Source organism: Dipodomys ordii, unplaced genomic scaffold (genome assembly GCF_000151885.1).
Source record: "Dipodomys ordii isolate 6190 unplaced genomic scaffold, Dord_2.0 Scaffold19, whole genome shotgun sequence".
Lineage (NCBI taxonomy): Eukaryota > Metazoa > Chordata > Mammalia > Rodentia > Heteromyidae > Dipodomys > Dipodomys ordii.
Window position 1 is genome coordinate 11,721,995 of NW_012267235.1, and position 16,322 is coordinate 11,738,316.

At 41.7% G+C, this 16,322-nt stretch overlaps 1 protein-coding gene across 1 annotated transcript in view; it reads right to left on the minus strand.

Annotated features, from left to right (window-relative positions):
- Dnah2 (dynein, axonemal, heavy chain 2) overlaps positions 1-16,322 on the minus strand; it is a 128,575-nt gene that overhangs the window by 108,466 nt on the left and 3,787 nt on the right. Inside the window, exons 2-4 of the mRNA XM_013013124.1 lie at positions 13,954-14,009; positions 12,009-12,179; positions 1,069-1,297 (exon numbers count right to left, since the gene is read on the minus strand). Of these exons, the coding sequence (XP_012868578.1) occupies positions 1,069-1,297; positions 12,009-12,179; positions 13,954-14,009 (456 nt within the window). The remainder of the gene's footprint in view (positions 1-1,068; positions 1,298-12,008; positions 12,180-13,953; positions 14,010-16,322) is intronic.

The following is a 16,322-nucleotide window of genomic DNA, read 5'->3' on the forward strand; positions in this document are numbered from 1 at the left end:
ACTCTGGGCCTGGGTGCTCAAGGTGAGCGCTCCACTGCTTGAGCTACAGTGGCACTTCCGGTTTTCTGGTGGTTAATTGGAGATAAGAGTCTCAGGGACTTTCCTGCCTAAACTGGTTTGAACCTCACAACTCAACCTCCTGAGTGGCTAGGATTACAGACTTGAGCCACTGGCGCCCAGCATCCTTTGCAATTTTGATTAAGGACACTTAGACTACATGGGAGCAAAATGCTTGTGTTTGGATGTATTTAAATGCTTGAGTACTACACACATTTCATTGGTTATACACAATGAGATTCCACTTAAAAGGTTCTTTTAAAAACTGGGGATGTATTTTTGTCTTGTTTATCTGTCTTTGGGAGGCAGGAGGCCATAGAAATGCAAGGACAAATGGTGAACAAATGCAATAGTGGTATTCAACAGCTACTGTTGAAAATGACCTATATAATCGTGGGATGAGAGGGGAAAACAAGAAGAGAGCAGAGGAAGGGGAGACATTGACCAAGAAGAAAGGTACTCATTATCTGACTTATGAAACAGTAACCCTTAAACCAGGATGTAGTCCAGTGGTAGAGCGCTAACTAGTCTAGTATTCCCTGGGTTTAGTAACTAGCACCAGAAGGCAAAAGAAAAAATTCTTTTAGATATTTGTTCTGAGTATTAACAAGGGTGGTGGCAAGACTCAGTGGCGAAGCATGGCCTCATGAGTGAAGCCTGGTGTGCAACATGCAGAAAAAAACAAAACAAAGTATGTCACACCCCTGTCCACTCATTGGGGACATTCCACTTTTCTTTTTTGCCAGTCCTAGGGTTCAAACTCAGGACCGGGGCACTGTCCCTGAGCCTCTTTGTGCTCAAGGCTAGCACTCTACCACTTGATCCACAGCAGCATTTCCACCTTTTTCTGAGAAGTTTATTGGAGATAAGAGTCTCACAGACTTTTCTGTCCATGCTGGCTTTGAACCTCAATCTTCAATCTCAGCCTTCTGAGTAGCTAGGATTACGGTGTTAGTAGGGCATTCCACTTTTACCGACCAGGATGCACTGCCCACCAGCCTTCCCACTCACCTGTCAGGCAGGCCAAGAACCTGTGCAGATGTGAAGCAAAATGATTTCGAATGCTCTCAGGCCAGGTTGTATTTGCGAAGATCTGAGGGACATAGACGCCACTGAGCAGCCGGAGCAGGGCAGGGATGTAGGGACCCCGCACCATCCCAAACTGCACTATTGACCGGAAGTTCTCATGAGTGATGGGCTCTGGTACTTGGCGAATGAAGTAGACAAGCTGATTCTGGGTCTGTGTGAATGACAGCAGATCAGAGTTCAGTGCCCAGGTTCCACGGTAATGCGCCCCAAATCAGGTTCCCATCATGGTAAATTTTTGTCACCACCCCTTAGTGTAACCTGTTCCTTTTCTAAATAAGTCATGAGGGCCAATGCCAGTGGCTCACATCTGTAATTCTAGCTACGCAAGAAACTGTGATCTAAAGATCCAGGTTCAAAGCCAGCTTGCGCAGGAAAGACCATGAGATCCTTATATCCAATTAACTAGCAAAAAAGCTGGAAGTAGAGCTGTGGCTTCAGTGGTAGGGCCTCAGCCTTGAGCAGAAAAAGGTCAGGGACAGTGTCCATCAAGCCCTAGTACCAGCAAAATCAGGATATGTTCTCTCTGTTTTGTCCAACTTGGCTTGAGACTAATACAGTAGTGGGAACATATGAGATCCTCAGGAAATGACGGATGAATAGATAAAATGCCAGAGAAAGGATAAAGCATGTTAGCTATGGGAAAAGTAGAAATAAGGAAGATTAGAGCCAGGCACTTATGGTTCCTGCCTCTAATCCTAGCTACTAGGAGGCTGAGATCTGAGCATTGTGGTTCCAAGCCTGCCAGGGCAGAAAAGTCTGTAAAACTCCTATTTCCAATTAGCCACCAAAAAGCCAGATGTGGGGCTGTAGCTCAAGTGGTAGAGCACTAACCTGAGGTGAAAAAGCTAAGCGCCCTGAGTTCAAGCCCCAAGACCAGCACCAAAAAAAAAAAAAGTTCAGGAATAGCACCTAGGCCCTGAGTCCTGAATTCAAGCCCCAGGACCAGCCCAAAAAAAAAAAGGAGGAAAAGGAGGAGGACTGGAAGTAAGAGATGATCGAATTGCCTCAAATATTTAATTTCAAATGCATATGCTTTTTCCAATTTTCTTTTCTTTAACTAATATTTTTATTGTAAAGGTGATGTATAGAAAGGTTATAGCTACATAAGTCAAGCAATGATGACATTTCTTTTTGGACAATGTCACCCCTTCCCTCACTCTCTTCCATCCCATTTTCATTTATCTTTTGATTTTGCTTCTGGAGAGTTTCTTTTGTTGCTACACTTAGAAATGTGTCACTTTCATTAGTTTCCTCTAAAACATTTCAGATTTGAAGGTAGGACTGCTACATACTTAGAACGGTTATTTCCACCCTACGATCAGTTCACTGGCTAGTGTTGTTTTAGTGTTTTATTTTGTGTGAGTTTTGGGGTTGTTCTGTGGTGCTGGAGGTGAAACCTAGGGTTTCACCCAGGATATACAAACATTCTTCCACTGAACTACATCCATCCCCAGTCTTTGAAATGTATTTGCTAATGTCATTGCTCTTTATAATTTTTTTTTGGCCAGTCCTGGGACTTGACCACAGGGCCTGGGCACTGTCCCTGAGCTGCTTTTGCTCAAGGCTAGCACTCTACCACTTGAGCCACAGTGCCATTTCTGGCTTTTTCAGTTTATGTGGTACCAGAGCATCAAACCCAGGGTTTCATGCGTGCTAGGCAAGCACTCTACCACTAAGCAATATTCACAGCCAGGGCTTGAACTCAGGGACTGAGTGCTATCCCTGAGCTTCTTTGTGCTCAAGGCTAATGCTCTACCACCTAAGCCATAGCACCACTTCCAGCTTTTTCTGAATAATTTATTGGACATAAGCGTCTCATGGACTTTCCTGCCTGGGTTGGCTTTGAACCACAATCCTCGTATCTCAGCCTCCTGAGTAGCTAGGATTATAAGATGAGCCACTGGTGCAAGGCTAATTTATTTCATTTTGAAAACTGAAAGTAAGACAAAAAGAAAATATAAGTAATTATCCATCTTCCTATTAGCCAGAAGTAATTCTTAACATTTTATATCCATTTTTTCACTGGTTTTTTTTCCCCTTTTTTTTTTATTTGTTTAAAAAAGTGTCGAGAGCTGACTTTCAATAGATCGCAGCGAGGGAGCTGCTCTGCTACATACGAAACACCGACCCAGAAGCAGTCTACGAATGGTTTAGCGCCAGGTTCCACACGAAAGTGCGTTGTGTGACAGGAGTGGGGGCGGCGCCCTTTCCGGCCGCACCCCGTTTCCCAGGACTAGAGGCTCTCCGCACCGGACCCCGGTCCCAACTCGCGGTGGTGGGGTAACGACCCCGCGCTGACGCGAGGGCGGGGACGAACGGGGGACCGGCTATCCGAGGCCAACCGAGGCTCCTTCGGTGCTGCCGTGGTTTTTTTTTTTAATGTCAGTGAAAGGCTGTCAGGTGGTATTGAGGTTTGAACTCAAGTTCTTCTGATTACTAGGTAGGCTGTCTACCCTGTGAGCCAGTCCTCTAGCCCTTGTATATCCATTTTTTAAAGCACTTAACAATTACTGATTTTGTTTAAAGTATATACATTAATTATAAATAATTAAAATAATATTGAAGGACTGAGGGTATAACTCAGTGCTACAGCACTTACCTAGCATGCACAGGCTCTGGGTTTTATCCCTGCACACATAAATAAAAGTAAGCCTGCAGGGCTATGCATTATGGCATACACTTGCAATCCCAGCTGCTCGAGAGGCAGAGGGAAAAGAATTTCAGTCTGAGGCCAGCTAGAGCAAAAGCGTAAGCTCCTATCTAAAAAACAAGCAAAAATACTTGGGGCATGGCTCAAGAGCTAGAATGCAAAGCTCTAATTTCAATCCCCAGAACAACTTTTTTTTTTAAATCTAATATTCTAGCATCCAGAAATTAAATATTAGCACTAGCAAAAACATTATTTCAGGCCTCATCCTATAGACATATTGTTATGGCTTGGATTTGAAGTATCCCCCCAAAAGGCTTATCTGCCAAGTGTCCATGGCTCACACCTATAATCCTATCTACTCCAGAGGCTGAGATCTGAGGATCCTGGTTCAAAGCCAATCTAGGCAGGAAAGTCCAATAAACTAAATAGAAGAAGCCAGAAGTGGCTCTGTGGCTCAAGTGGTAGAACATTAGCCTTGAGCAAAAGAAGCTCAGACACAGCATTTACACCCTGAGTTCAAGCCCCAGGCTGGTACAAAACAACAACAACAACAACAAAAAGTGTGGCTCAGGTGCTCTAGGCTAGCAAGTGAGAGACCTTGAATTCAAATCCAAGAACCATAAATCATTATGCTTTTAGTTATAAGTATTACATTTAATTTTATTTTAATTTAATAGAATAAAAAATAAAATAGATATAAAAAATTAAAATAGATATATGGGTGGCTCATGCCTGTAATGCCTAGCTATTCATGAGGCTGAGATCTGAGGATTGCAGTTTGAAGCCAGCCTGGCGGGAAAGTCTATGAGACTTTTATCTCCAATAAACTACTCAGCCAAAGCTGGAAGTGGCGCTGTGGCTCAAGTGGTAGAGCACTAGCCTTGAGCACAAAGAGGCCCAGGGTCAGTACCCAGGCCCTAAGTTCAAGCTCCAGTGTTAGAATCCGGTTAAATTAAACAAATAGAGTATTAATTAGACCAAGGAAAAATAAAATTCAACTGGGACAAACAAGTCCCAGGTTACCTGAGAAACATAAATACAGACCCTAGGAATGGGACAAACTGAGGCCTGAATTTACTGTAATTTGCAAAGTAAGAATAAGGCCAGACTTAAAAGGCAGAGTCTCCTTGTAGAAACTCCAAGTTAGTCATTAAAGGAAAAATTCCAGAGATAAAGGTTTGAAGTAAATTAGTGAGTTAAACACCAGGTTACTGGGAATTCGATAGATAACAGTGAAACTCAGAAAGAGCCAGAAAACCTGGAAGGTGGTTTGATTTTGGGATGTGATAAGTAAGAAATTTGTAATGTGGTTTTTGCTTTGAGGACTTATTACTTTGTGTATAGAGACTGTAATTGCTATTTCACTAAATTGCTTCTTTGATGGGAAGATCTGGGATAAGGACTTTGCCTTGTGACTTATGGCCTTGGTTACTGGAAAGCCTGGAATTGTAATCACCATTGTGTAATCACTAACTGCTAGCTCTGCTTCTGTAACTTGCTTCTTTGCCAATCACAAAACTACCACGGGCCACCCTGGAGTGGCGCCCTCCTCCCCTATGGATCTTGTCTTTAAATACCCTGAGCTATTTGACTTTATTGCTGGTCTCCACTGACTTGGTGTAGTGGAGGTCGGACACCATGGCTATTAAATGATTCCTAGCCCTATTGACTGAGTGTTGGTGACTCCTTTCACCAATTGTGGGTTAGAGTACTACCAGCCCCAGGAAGCTGGGATATTTCACCAGGACTGACAAGAAAGAAAATAAGAAGAGAAAGGAAAAGAAAGAAAGAAAGAAAGAAAGAAAGAAAGAAAGAAAGAAAGAAAGAAAGAAAGAAAGAAAGAAAGAAAGAAAGAAAGAAAAGAAAGAAAAGGAAGGAAGAAGGGAGGGAGGGAGGGAGGGAGGGAGGGAGGGAAGGAGGGAGGGAAGGAAACAGATATAAGGAATTGTTAAGATTCCAATTGTTAGTCCTGAGCCTGGCTGCGGTGGTTCACGCCTATAATTCTAGCTACTCAGGAGACTGAGAGCTGTGGATCCAGGTTCAAAGCCAACCTGAGCAGGAAAGTTCATGAGACTCCAATTAACCACCAGAAAACCAGAAGTGGTGCTGTGGCTCAAAGTGCTAGAGCACTAGCCTTGAGCACAAAAGCTCAGGGACAACACCCCAGAACCTGAGCTCAAGCCCTGCAATCAACAACAAAAATTGTTAGTCTTCTTCCTCTGAAAAAATAATTTTTTAGTGGCACTAGGGATCAAATCCAGGGGCTCATATAGGCAAAGCACATGCTCTCCTATTGAGTTCTATTCCTGGCCCAATTTTCCCAATTTTTCATTCTGAAAAGAAATTCCACCTCACAGAAAACTGAGATAAAAGCACAATGAACAAATACACTAATTGCCAGCACTTTGCTATATTTGCTTCCTCTCCTTTCTAGCTGAGCTGTTAAGAGTGAGCTACAGGTGTTCAGAGACCACACCTTTAAATACTTTACATATATCTATTAAATCCAAGATAATCTCTGACATAACTCAACACTGTAATTATCATATTCAGAAAAGATTCAATATAAATACAATTTAACTTTTCCCAGAGCTCTAAATAATGTAACTGATAGCTGGATTGTTTCCCATCCACAGTCAGATCCACGACCATCAAAGGCCATATCTCTTTAGTCTCCTATCATTTCAAACAATTCTCTATCCTTTTGTTGTTGGTGATGGTGGTCTAGGGGCTTGGGGCTAGAACTCAGGGCCTGGGCACTGTCTCTGAGCTCTTTTGCTCAAGGCTAGCATTCTACACAGCTCCACTCTGGCTTTTTTTGGTAGTTTAGGGGAGATAAGAGTCTCAGACTTTCCTGCCTGGGCTGGCTTTGAACTGCAATCCTCAGATCTCAGCCTCCTGAGTAGCTAAGATTACCAGCATGAGCCAGGGGCGCCTGGCTAACTTTGATGTTCCTGACAACCCAATCTAGTTCTCAAAAATAGTCATCAATTTGGATCCATGGAAGTGGAAGTGTGGCTCAAGTGAGTGTGTCAGTCTTGAATGAAAAAGTCAATTGAGGGCTAGGAAAGTGGCTCAGTGGTAGAGTGCTTGCCTTGCATGCATGAGGCCCTGGGTTTGATTCCTTAGCACCACATAAGCAGAAAAAGCCAGAAGTGGTGCTGTGGCTCAAGTGGTAGAGTGCTAGCCTTGAGCAGAAGAGCTGAGGGACAGCGCCCAGGCCCAGAGTTCAGGCCCCACGACCAGCAAAAAAAAAAAAAAAAAGTCAATTGAGACCTCAAGGTCCTGAGTTCAAACTCCGATACTTGCTAAAACCCAAACAAAATACCAGTGGATTTATCTGCTTGCTTCCTCATTATTAGATTATGGTTCAATATTCTTGGTAGAATATTACATAGGTGATGTTCCCAAAGAATTAATATCCTCAAAGAGGGAAGGGTAAGTGAAGAGGGTGAATATGGCAGAAATATGTTATATATCTATAAAAAAAGAACAATGAAACCAGCTGAAATTGTACATATCCTCAAATTTTAGTGGCATAACTAAGATGAATAATGAAATTAAAACAATTGTGTGAAATGCAATATATCCTTTTATTCCCAGTTTCTTTTGTATTTCAGGGAAATTCTTTGGAGTTTATCTTTACATTTATATTCTGTATCACTTGTTGACATTCTGTATTCCACTAGATCATCTATTCCTGGCTTTCAGGTTTTTTAGCTTCTAATTGCATTAATGTCTTCGGCCTTTTCCTTACATGTGCTGTGATTAGCTCAGGCTCTTCCACGGCTGAAGGCTTTTCAGCCATAGCTATTCCATTCTTGGCCATTTCTCACCCTCTAGTTGTGTAACCTGCTGCTTTCTTCATTTTGTAAATTCTGCACTCTCCCTTTGATCTCATGCTCACCTTTTATCATTTCATCTCTGCTTTTTTTTCAAACTTGAATTTCTGTTTGGAGTGAGTTGTAACTATACAACAGGGAGCTGTTTTGAGGACTTTCCTTCTCTTCGTTCAGTGATGCCCTCTGCCTTTATGTGCTTTGTTCCTTTTTTTTTTTTTTGTCCCTGATATAATATGCTTGCGGTTGCCATGCAATTTTTCCTCATTTTGTTCGGGCTTGGGCAGCTCCATGAATTCATTCTCTTTTGGCTTTAGCATACTGTGGGTGACTTGTTGATGTCCCACTGTGAGAGACCATTTATTTTGCTTCTTGAAGTTCAAGTGAAAAAGATTGGGAATTTTATATTTTATTCTCTTCTCTCTAAACTAAAATGCATGTGTGCAGGAAGGGGCAGGTGGCTAAGGCTAATTTAAGACAGTATCAAATCTTTGTTAAAACGCTCAGGCATGCACACTCTCTTTCCTCCCTCCCTCCTCCCCCCTCACTCCTTCTCCCCCCCCTTCTCAATTTTGTGAATGTTCCAAGTGCCCTTTCATCTAATTAGTGTTGTACCCTTCCAGTGGACATTTTGGGTACCTAGACTTGGTACTTAAGCTTTCACACATTTATTTTGTTTGCTTGTTTGTTTTTTATGATGTGTGTGCTTGGATTTTTCACTCAAAGCTGGTGTGCCCTATCTCCACTTCCACCCGTTTATTTTACTTCATGCATTCTAAAAAATTGATTAGAATTGACTATGGTTCTTTCTTTGCTTGTTTATTGTTTCATTTTTGCTGGCTTTATTTATTTATTTATTTATTGCTCATTTTGTCAGGTGTTCAAGAGATTTTTCATTTTTGCTATTTTGATGCTGGGTATCAAATCTCTTGCCTGCCAGGCAATCATTCTGTACACCTTCGGCTCTGAGAGTAATAATTTTTTAAAGAAAGTTCCAATTGGCCATCTTAACCAGAATAATACAAGTAAATCTACATTCTATTTGGAATAAATTTCGGCAGGCTAAATGAATTCTCCTTAATTGAAAAACTTCATGTTCCATATGTTTCCCAATTTTATTCATTGACTAATCCATCCTTCCCCAAAGATTTTTAAATACTGTTTTTACAGAAAATGCCTACATATCTTTCTCTGTATTTTCTATTTTCTGTATTTTCTGTTTCTGTACTATTGCTGATAATGTCTATTTTTGTACTTTCTACGTTTCTTTACTGTTGTTTTTATGTATATTCATGAACTAGTATAACTGCTTTAATTTCTATAGTTTACAAAAGATTTTTCCATTCACAAATCTCCATTATTTTTCCTCTGCATTATTATCTTCATTTTTTCACATTTTTCTGGATGCATTTTAAAATCCTTCACACAAAGAATATAGGGAATGTGGCATTTGGACACTATATAGCAGCTGCATTAAAACGATGCTCAGCTACTCAGGAAGGAGGATCACTTAAGCCCACAAGTTCAATGCCAGCCTGAGCAATATAGCAAAACACCATCTCAAACCAAACAAACAAAAAATCCTTTTTTTTCCTTTTTTGTATTTCCAAGACTCAGACTTAAACTAGGTACCTGCAGTTTTCATTCATTAGCTAACACTCTATCAACTGAGCCATGCCTCTAACCCCAAAGACTCTTTTGATGAAATATCTTTATACTATTAAGATTTCCAAGCAAGATGTCAGTGGCTCATGCCTGTAATCCTAGTTACTCAGGAGGCTGAGTTCTCAAGATTGTACTTCTAAGTGAACCGGGGCCAGAAAGTCCCTGAGACTCTTGTCTGTAATTAACCACCAAAAAGCTCGAAGTGGAGCTGTGGCTCAAATGATATAGTGCTAGCCTTGAGGGGGAAAATAAAAGCTCAGGAACAGTACCCAGGCTCTGAGTTCAAGCTACAGGACTGGCAGATACACACACACACACACACACACACACACACACACACACACACAGAGTCATGGCCTGTTTTGCCCTTGTTTAATCTGTAATGCTTCCCAAAAATTGTGTCATAGTTACACAGGGTCATGCAGAACTTCATAATCATTTCCATTTTTGTTTGTATGATGCCAAGTAAAGCAGCAATGACCTTTCTCCAATATTTACTTTGTTTAATTTCAAGCATACATAGAAGTTGAAAAATTTTTATGAGTCACAGTACACCCACCATACAGTTCGTACCATTAACATTTTACAACACATCTTTCTTTCACTGACTCCCTACTTGAGGTCTACCCTTCTCTCACATATCTTCACATTGCTGACATAGTTATCTACCCAGGCCAAATGAAGCCTTCAATAGTTCTGGCTGGGATACAAGCCAAATTCCTTAGCATAGCACACAAGTCGACGCCAGTTCACCTTCTACGGATAATTTCCTGCTACTCTTTCTCTTTCCCTTGAACATAAAGTGTTATCTATGTGTTGTCAGGGTGAGAGGGTCAAGTGGAGGAGGAGTGGATGGATGGAGACAGGAAGGGTAGATGAGTACAGTCATTGTATTCGATGTATAAATGTGAAAACACAAGTTATGAGTGGACTTGGGGGAGAATGATGGATGACATTGATCAAGATGTAGTGCACTTAAAAACTCAACTGTGGAACTAAAACCCTCTTTTTTTGTGTGCACCAGTACGGATGCTTGAGCTCAAGGCCTGAGTGCTGTCCCTTAACTTTTTCACTCAAGGCTGATGTTCTGCCACTTGAGCCAGAGTTCTACTTCTCATTTTCTGGTGGTTAAATAGGGGATAAGAGTCTTCTAGACTTTCCTGCTCAGGCGGGCTCCTCAGATCTCAACCTCCACATTAGCTTGGATTATAGACAAGAGCCACTGGTGCCCAGCTAAAACTTCTTTGTACAGATAATAAATTATCCAGATACTACTGGCTCATCTGTAATCCTAGCTAAGGTCTGAGGAGCATGGTTCAAAAGCAGTTCAGGCAGGAAAGTCCATCAGACTCTTCTCTCCAATGAATCAGCAAAAATAAGCTAGAAGTAGAGTTATGGCTTAGATGGCAAAATGCTGTCTAGCATTGAGCAAAAAAAAAAAAAGCTAATGGACTGCACCCAGGTCCTAAGTCTAAGTCCTAGGACTGGCACAAATAAATGAAATTCTCTATTATTATTCATCTAATCTTACTAAAATCATTGTTATCAACTTCATCCCTAACTCAAACATCTCCTCCACCACCAAGCTTTCCAGAATTCTACTGGCTCCCCTAAATCTCCTATAAAGCTTTGCCTATCCATCAAGGTATACTGTAGGGCTAGGCGTGTTGCTCAGCAGTATAGCACATATTCAGCCTGAATGAGGTGCTGGGGCCAATCCCCAACATACTACCAACAAAAGTATACACAGAGCTGGGAATGTGGCTTAGTGGTAGAGTGCTTGCCTAGCATGCATAAAGCCCTGGGTTTGGTTCCTCTGTGCACATAAACAGAAAAAGTCAGAAGTGGCACTGTGGGTCAAGTGGTAGAGCACAGAGAGGCTTAAGGATAATGCCCAAGCCCTGAGTTCAAGCCCCAGGACTGGCAAAAAAAAAAGTATACACATATGCACATACACATGCATACACACATGTGTGTATATATAATATGGATACATAATAAAATATAATAATAAAATAGTGTGCAAAATATAGTAAATATATATGCTAAATACTTGTTCATATGTCTCGCTTCCCCACTAACTCACAGAATTATCCAATGTAAAATGATAGCTGCATGCCAGTGGTTCACCCATATATCCTAGCTACTCAGGAGACTGAAACTCGGACAGAAAAATCTACAAGACTCTATTTCTAATTAACCAGCAAAAAGCCAGGCTGGATGGGTGGCTCCAGTGGTAGAGCACCAGTTGTGAACAAGACAACTGAACCAGAACTTGAGGCCCTCAAGTCAAGCCTCCATATTGGCTTGAGTTAAACATTAAATTAAGCCGGGCACTGGTGGCTCATGCCTGTAATCCTAGCTACTCGGGAAGCTGAGATCTGAGGATCACAGTTCAAAGCCAGCCCAGGCAAGAAAGTCCAGGAGACTCTTCTCCAATAAACCACTCAGAAAACTGGAAGCGGCCCTATGGCTCAAGAGGTAGAGCACTAGCCTTGAGCACCCAGGCCCAGAGTTCAAACCCCAAAACAGACAAAAAAAAAAAAAAAAAAACATTAAATTCTATCTCATCCTTCTCTGTACCTCAGCCTCCATGTAAAATACCCAACATACAGGGGACTCTGGGGGACTTGGGTAGAGAAGAAAGAAAGATTCAAATGTGACAGAGATAGACAGAACCTTCACTCCCTAGAAGAAAGTTCACCCACCTGCACAGGCATGCCCATTTCCACCTTTAACCCAAAATAGGGGTCAATGTAGACGGTGAGGATGGGTTCTGTGGGATCCTCCGCAAAGCGTTCCAGGACAGCATCATGCTCCTTTGTCCACGTGAATCTGGACAGTCCTGTCAGCGTTATTTGAGACCGAAAGAGAAACTTCTACAGGGGAGCAGACAGAGGCAAAAAAGGAGTGCTGTTAAGATGAGCTATTTTCTCATCCACCATCACATGCCAGACGTGGGAGAGGAGAGGAAAAGCCACACACGTTCAGCATGGGAAAGAGAAAGCTGAGAATGACTGAATGATAGGTTTCAAGCTTTTGAAGAGCCGAGACAATAGATTCTCCTGCCTCTGGGAGTGGAAACATAATGTGTCATAGAGGAAAACAATAGGCTGCTATCTTCCCAAAATATTGCACTTATACCATGGCTGTAAAAATACATTTCCAAGCAATCTGCACCCAAAGGGAAAAGTGAATTAAGGGAATGTGTAGGATCTTCACCTGAGTGAAGCAATTAAGAGCAAGGAGATAACGAGCTGGAAAGGGGGTAGGAGTACAAGAGCAATTTCCTTATGAAGCAGCCCTCTTGGGATGCTGACGCAAAGATAAGACTTTGCTTAGAAGTCTACTGAAAGCTGGTTGCTGGTGGTTCATGCCTATAATTCTAGCTACTCAAGAGGCTGAGATACAAGAATCAAGGTTTAAAGCCAGCCTGTGCAGGAAAGTCCATGAGACTCTAATCTCCAATTAATCACTTGAAAAACCTGAAAAACAAAAACAAAACCTGGAGCAGTGGCTCAAAGTGGTAGAGCAGGGACAGTGCCCAGGTCCTGAGTTCAAGCTCCATGATTGACAAGAAGAAAAAAGTGTAGGTGAAGCCAAGGACAGAGGCTCGTACCTGTAATCCTAGCTATTCAGGAAGCTGAGATTTGAGGATTGCAGTTCGAAGCCAGTATAGGCAGGAAAGTCTGTGAGACTTTTATTTCCAATTAATTACCAAAAAGCTGAATGGCTCAAGTGGTAGAGCACTAGCATTTAGTGAAAAAGCTCAAGGACAGTACCTAGGCCCTGAGTTCAAGCCTCAGTACCAGCACAAATACACACGAAAAAAAAATCAATTGACAAAGCAGTGAGGAAGAAGAAAGGGAGTGGGGCTGAAAGATTTAAAAAACACAAAGAATGAAAATGAAAAATACGGGGTTGGGAAGGTGGCTCAGTGGTAAAGTCTTGCCTTGCATGCATGAGGCTCTGGGTTCAATTCTTTAGCACCACATAAGCAGAAAAAGCCAGAAATGGCTCTGTGGCTCAAATGATAGCCTTGAGCACAAGCAGAAGAGCTGAGGGACAGTGCCCAGGCCCAGAGTTCAAGCCCCATGATCGACAAAAAAAAAAAGAGAGAGAGAGAGAAAATGCAAATATAGGAATGTTCTGCTTGTGCTTCAATCAACGAGTATTCAAACATCAGTATTACCAAAAAAGAACAAAACTGGGGAGCTGAGGCAGAAAGATCACAAGTTTGAGGCTAACTTGGGCTAGTCTCCAATTAAACAGCAAAAAGCCCAACTGGAGATGTAGGCTCAAGTGGCAGAGTACCAGTTATGACCAAGGAAGCTGAGTGAGAGCCTGAGGGCCTGAATTTAAGACCTAGTACTGGCATGAAATTAGTAATGAAAAATTAAGTGTGTTCAATTTGTTCAGATGCCCATCCATAAGAATGATCCAGGTTGGGGAATACAAGGAAATCAAATAAGAGACCAGTTAGTTCCTTACTCGAGGGAGTACACATCAATTTTTCCTTCACTCATGAACTGAATTTGTGATGAACAGGTTACCAGTGGAGAAGAAACAGGAGAAGAGCAAGATTCCTCGTACCCCTTCCCACCACTCATCCTTTGATTCATTAGTAGAAGGAATAGGAGCCTCCGAGCTTACCACATCCACTTGAGACTCAAACTCTTCTTGGAATTTGAGGTCCTCCAACAATGGCTCTGGAAGAATAAAAGTGCAAGAAAAAAAAAAGATACTGCTTAGAAAGTTAAACATAGCCACCATAATTGCCCAGCAATTATGCCGCTTCTAGGTATGTACCCAAAAGACTTGACAGCAGAACACAAGGAGATATTAGTAATATGCACAGCAGCATTGATCACAATAGGCAAAAGTAGAAACAGGCTGGGATATAGCTTAGTGGTAAAATGCTTGCCTAGCATGGATGGGACCCTGAGTTCAGTCTCAGCATTGGAAAGAAAGGAAGGAAGAGAAGGAGGGAGGGAGAGAGGGAGGGAGGGAGGGAGGGAGGGAGGGAGAAACAGCCTAAGTTTATTAATGCTAGTTTATATTAACACTATATATAAAAGATAAACAAAATGTGACATAGATACAATGGAATATTATTCATCATAAAAAGGAATAAGGCTGTGGTCCATGCTACAACATGGATCAAACTAGAAAACATGATGGGCCAAAGCAGACAGTTATATCAGACAGCATCATTATATGACTCCACTTATAAGAAATATCCAGCCAGGCAGCAGTGGCTCACACCTGTAATCCTAAGTACACAGGAGGCTGAGATCTGAGGATCGCCTAAATGGGAAAATCCTTGAGGGGAGGAGAGGGGAGGAGAGAGAAAGAAAGGGAAGGGAAGAGAAGGAAAGGAAAGGGAAGGGAAGGGAAAGAAAGGAAAGGAAAGGGAAGGGAAGGGAAATCCATAAAGAAAAAAAAATTCCTGGAGTCTCGTGGGAAGCTGCTAAAAACAAGGTTCTAAGTTGGGGTTGTGGCTCAATGGTAAAGCACTTACCAAATGTACAGGGTTCTACCTTCCATTGCTAACACACACATTCACACACACACACACACACACACACACACACACAAGCTGGGCATTAGCTATTCAGAAGGCTTTGACCTGAGGATCTCAATTCAAAGCCAATTCCCAGAAGAAAAAGTCTATGAGACTCTTATCTCTAATTAACCAACAAAAAGCTGGAAGTAGGAATGTGACTCAAGTGGTAGAGCACCAGCCTTGACCAAAAAATGGAATATGAAACCTTGAATTCAAGCCCCAAGACTGGCACCAAAAAAATCATTAATTCATTAATTTAAAAAAGAAGAACACACCAAGGTTCTAATACAACTAACAAGTTATCTATGTCAATTTGTCAAGGTGCTTGAGGTAGCTTTCTTTTGTGGGGAAACGAAATATTCTAAAATCAGATAGTATTGATGGTTGTACAACTTTGTGACTATATCAAAAACTGGTGAATTGTTTGCTTTAAAGGGTAAATTTTTTTTTAGTAAGTGAATTCTCTCTCAACTTAATAATTAAAAAGAAAATTGAAACTCCCTTTGTAAAACAGCTTTAAAATTTTTAACTAAAAAAAAATAGACTATAGCTTTAGTAGCTCATGTTTATAACCCTAAATACTTAGGAGGCTGTGAGCTGAGTATCCAGTTCAAAGCCAGCCCCGGCAGTAAAGTCCATGAGACTCATCTCCAATTACCACTGAATAACCAGAAGTGGAACTATGGCTCAAAGTAGTAGAACACTAGCCTTGAGCAAAAAGTAAAAGAAAGAAAGAAAGAAAGAAAAAGCTCAGGGCCAGTGCCCAGGCCCTGAGTTCAAACCCCATGACTTTTTAATTTTAAAAAAATAGACAATATGGTAATGGTAATGGAATGGTAAGCCTCAAACTGGGCCAGACCTCTCTCTAAAGAAGAAGAGGAGAGCCAGGAGAAGACAAAATGGCATTCATTTGTTGCTATCATGATTTTAAATATTGAGGATTTTTTCCTATGCTTTTTCTTTTCTTTTTTTTTTTGGTTGGTTGTGGGGCTTGAACTCTGGACTTGGGCACTGTCCCTGTGCTCTACCGCTTGAGCCACAGTGCCACTTCCAGTTTTCTAGTGCTTTATTGGAGATAAGAGTCTCATGGACTTTCCTGCCTGGGCTGGCTTTGAACAGTGATCCTCAGATCTCAGCCTCCTGAGTAGCTAGGATTACAGGCGTGAGTCACCGGCACCCGTCTCCTATGCTTTTTCTATTCTCCCTAAAATATAGTATGCAGTCTCTCATCCAAGACTCTTTTTTTTTTTGCCAGTCCTGGGGCTTGAACTCAGGGCCTGGACACTCTCCCTAAGCTTCTTTTTGCTCAAAGCTAGTATTCTACCACTTGAGCCACAGCACTCTGCTTTTTCCGGTTATGTGGTACTGAGAAACTGAACCCAGGGCTTCATGCTAGGCAAGCACTCTACCACTAAGCCACATTCCCAGCCGCCTCATCCAAGACTTTTTTTTTTTT